At 42.5% G+C, this 4,060-nt stretch overlaps 1 protein-coding gene across 1 annotated transcript in view; it reads right to left on the bottom strand.

Moving 5' to 3' along the window:
• Positions 1–1,267: 1,267 nt before the first annotated feature.
• The window catches only part of LOC138011578 (constitutive coactivator of PPAR-gamma-like protein 1 homolog), a 13,708-nt gene continuing 10,915 nt past the window's right edge, over positions 1,268–4,060 (bottom strand). The window contains exon 7 of the mRNA XM_068858652.1: positions 1,268–3,765. Within this exon, the coding sequence (XP_068714753.1) occupies positions 2,710–3,765 (1,056 nt within the window). The 3' untranslated portion in view covers positions 1,268–2,709. The remainder of the gene's footprint in view (positions 3,766–4,060) is intronic.

Raw genomic sequence — 4,060 nt, 5'->3', positions numbered from 1 at the left:
AAAACAGAAAATAAAGGTCCGTCCATAGAGGCAGAAAGATGGAGACACGTGCATAGAGGAAGAAAGATGGAGGCACGTGCATAGAGGAAGAAAGATGGAGGCACGTGCACAAAAAAATACACTCAATGGACGCAAATAAAAGCAAGCTTAGCAAAGCACTGTATATACGCGATTATCACTGGTTTTGCACTTTTGAACTGCGTTAATTTGAGTTCGATTAAAGTCTATCCTCTCTAGCCTGAAATTCCTGAAGGAATCACCGGCCAAAGCATGCGCAGTGAGTTGAGTTGAGTTTCGTCAATCGAGATGTTTCACACTTGTATTCTCTTTTGCTTGAATCGCGCTTGTGTTGCCGTCGAAAGAATAGAACAAGCATGCATAAGTAACACTTATCATGATGTGATTGCCACAACTCGAATTTCATATTAAAACAACAATCTCAAGCTGTGATGCCGCTTAGGGCAAACAAACGAGTGATTCTCCACGCAGTGTTGCGAGTTTTTTTGCATTGCAGCGCGTTGGTGGCTTAATATTTGGGAATCATTGAATAACATAAACCCTACCTTATGAAGAAAAGAATGATTCATCCAGCCAGGATGATGTCAAAAGCCAGCTTGCTACTCAGAATATATAGCATTTAAAGCAGAAACGATGAAAAGGCCTTGACACATTAACTTCAGTAAACAAGACAGCGTTGGCAAATAAAGAAAACAGGCAGAAAACAATCGTCACTAATTAAAAGGGCGCAGCTAATGAGCAATCAACAATTACATGTCCTCTGAACGCTTTGCACGTGTGATCAATTCTACATTATGCATTTCATTTCTCCAAAAAAAGTGAAATCTTTCATCACCGTTACAATTTCTTGGCGGTGGGAACAATTTGGAAGTATGAACAAAGTACACTTTCTTCTACTGGAGAACAGGGAAAACAGAAAATTGAAAGGACGTAATCAAGTCTAAGGCAGCCTTTACTATGGCCGACTTTAGTATACTTTTTCACGGTTGACCAAAAATGCAGTCTGGAAATGAGGCCTGCTTACAAACGAACACATTGACCGGAAAACACAACCAACTAATCACCTTTGAACGAGATTTATTGTGGTGAAGATCCTCAGGCAGGAAATCAACAAGTTAAACAGAGTCTTTTTCGAGAATGTTAGCCCCGGCAAAAAAATTCAACCAGTAATTAAACAAATAAAGACGGGGGGGGGGGGGGGGGGACGGGACCATAAAAACAAACGTTACACGTTACACGTGTTATCATATAAAGAAAGCTGACAAGCAGCATTTATTGGAAAGACTGCTCATTAACTTTAATCTGACAATTACCAAAGTGCTTTTTCAAATTGTTATATTCGAACTTTCTTGCTCAAAAACGATAATTATATTGACAAGTTTTCAGCTGAGTTTCAAAACCCAAGAAAATTAAATTCAATGCCTCTGTCAGAACCCAACAAATCGGGGCATAACGCCAGCGAACAAAGTACGTCTGATTGGGTGAGTGAAAAATGCGAAATTTTGAGTCCAATCACGTACATGAAAAATCAAACCAATCGCAATCTTGCCTTCGAGACTCAACTGAAAACCAATGGATGAAAGTAACGAAACTCAAAAGCCATGTCACTTGCAGTCAAACTACGTCACGCGTGACAAAAGTCACTGAATGAGCCAGTGAAGACATTTCGAGATATTCATCTGAAATTAAGTGAAAAATGACTTCAGGTCACTTAAAACCCATCCATACTCGACGTAGGTTGGCGGCAAGAACCGTTTTAATCAAGCATTGCTTAGCACTCTTAAAGGAAAAAAAATTTTCCTCACATATTGTAATGAAATCCTTAACGAATCAGATGAAAGCGAAATAGGATGTTACCAAGGTGCAACTTGTAAAATCCTTTGATGATATCAAATTTAAATTGACTTCTTTTCCCATAAACCAAATGCAAATGTTACAATAATTGTTCGAACTTTTTCGAGCTGAAATCACCCTGCTCAATGTTAATTGAGCGAAAACGCTGGAAAAAGAGCAAAAAAATAACCCTCTCACGGAGCTATGTATCCCTTACTAGAGAAGAGTATTTCAAATTTAATTTTCATAATTTGCCAAGAACAGCTTGTGCCTGCCTTAAATAAAGTAAAGGCTTGGGTTAACAAATAATGTATGCCCATTAACATTCTTGGCTTTCTTGTAACTTCCACTCTTATACTTCCGTAATTTAACGCTTTAAACAGAGAAAACTTGCACATGATTTTAACTAATAAATTTCATAAAACGGACGACAAAAGATAAAAAGAAAAAGCCTTCAAGATTTACGAGGAAAGTGTCTTGCCCATTTCGTTCTATTGGCGAGTGAATATAGCATAAAGTTTTCCGAATATTAAACAAAATGCTATTTTTCCTCACAGTTTAAGTCGGAGTGCTATTTCGAAAACAGGCCTGGTGTCCTTACGGCGTAATTCTTTTTCGTCACGCAAGTCATGAGAACAAAAACTATGCGAATTTCCAGAAAGCGAGACTATCCTGAAACATAGCGGATTATTATGGCATATTTTTGAATAGTTTCTCGGCCATGAGATATAAACAGTCCAGGACTTAAATAACAGACGGTTTTTGGCAAGAGGAGACCGGAAAAACGAGCGATAAGGTAGAATTTACACAAACAGTGTTAAAGATGGTAAACAAACCATTTTGTGGCAGTTGTAAAAATCACGATTGTGGCTGTGGTTGCTGCTGTTGTTTTTCCCACCACCATCCCCTCCCTTTACTACCGGCATCAACAATTTCCATGGGCATGTGATAGGGAGGTCCTTCCCCTCCCATGCCAATGCTTACGCCACGCCCCCGTGCCATCCCCGTGGGTACCATATCACCGGGTTTGGTTAAGATAACTGGGACTTGGCTTCCTGGTGCCTTGTCAAGACCGGATGGGACTGGTATATGGGGAACATCTGGTGCGGGCTGCAGTCCGTATGTTTGTCCATTGAACTGGACTGGTGGTGTCTGTGGCATGGGGATCATCTGGCCCGGCAAAGCATGGGGGAGCATCCCTCCTTGAAGTGCCATGCCAACACCAAGACCATCACCAGCAAGGCTTTCCGTGTCATTGGCGCCATCACCGCGTCCTCGCGCTATCATGGGAATATCATTACCGCCATCGCCACCTTCGCGTACTTGACTGATGTTTGTAGATTTCTTCCTCGGCTTCACCGGTTGCTCGACATAGCCGATACTTCTATCGTAATCTTTATCCACATCAATTGCCCAAGAAACGTTTCGAACAGTGGTATTCACACCACGCCTACCCCGTGGAAAATATCCCCGGCCACGCCTATTAGGTCGCCCCATCTCAACACTGGAAGGCCCTCCAACAACAATACGCTCTTTGTCGCTGTAGCCACGCCCAGCTTTGTTACCACCCCAACGTGCAATAGGTACTCCAGCCACCTCTAACTGGCCACCTAATCCCGACACAGGCTGTCGGCTACTTGGACCTCGGCCTCGCTTGGCATTCATTCCTCTGCCTTGCATCTGCGGTATGTTGGCTCCGGCTGGAAAGAACGCAGCATTAGGTAATGTGACACTCTGCAGCGCCGGCGGCACTGGGCCAAAGGGGAAGTGAACAGGGGTAGGTAGTAACCCATCACCATGTTGTCCAGGGAATCTCGGAACCATGTTAGTGGGCACACCGGGGGAAGTCAAGTCTGCTTGCATGCCTTCCGTAATGCACCATCTCATACGCTGAAGCTTTTCCACTCGCCCCGCCTGATAAGAAACAAGAAAACTCTAAGTTTCACAGACTATGATAAGGTCATTGTTGTCTGTTTCCGCAGGACGTTTCTAAACGAGGCGGTTGCACGACAACCACGAAATTAAACGACAGCTAAAAAAGAAAGCAGAATGTTATATTCCACGATTAAAACTGCAAAACTAGATAAAAAGGAAAACGTCTTGCCGATCTGCACTCTGTAACGGTGTGCTTTGCTTCAAACATTTCCCAACAAGTTGGCAATTTTCAGCTTGTTGTAAATGTACTAGTCGATAAGGTGATAGTTGGGGT

Source organism: Montipora foliosa, chromosome 7, assembly GCF_036669935.1.
Source record: "Montipora foliosa isolate CH-2021 chromosome 7, ASM3666993v2, whole genome shotgun sequence".
NCBI lineage: Eukaryota > Metazoa > Cnidaria > Anthozoa > Scleractinia > Acroporidae > Montipora > Montipora foliosa.
The sequence above is the reverse complement of the archived record's forward strand: the minus strand, read 5'-3'. Positions and strand labels throughout refer to the sequence as shown.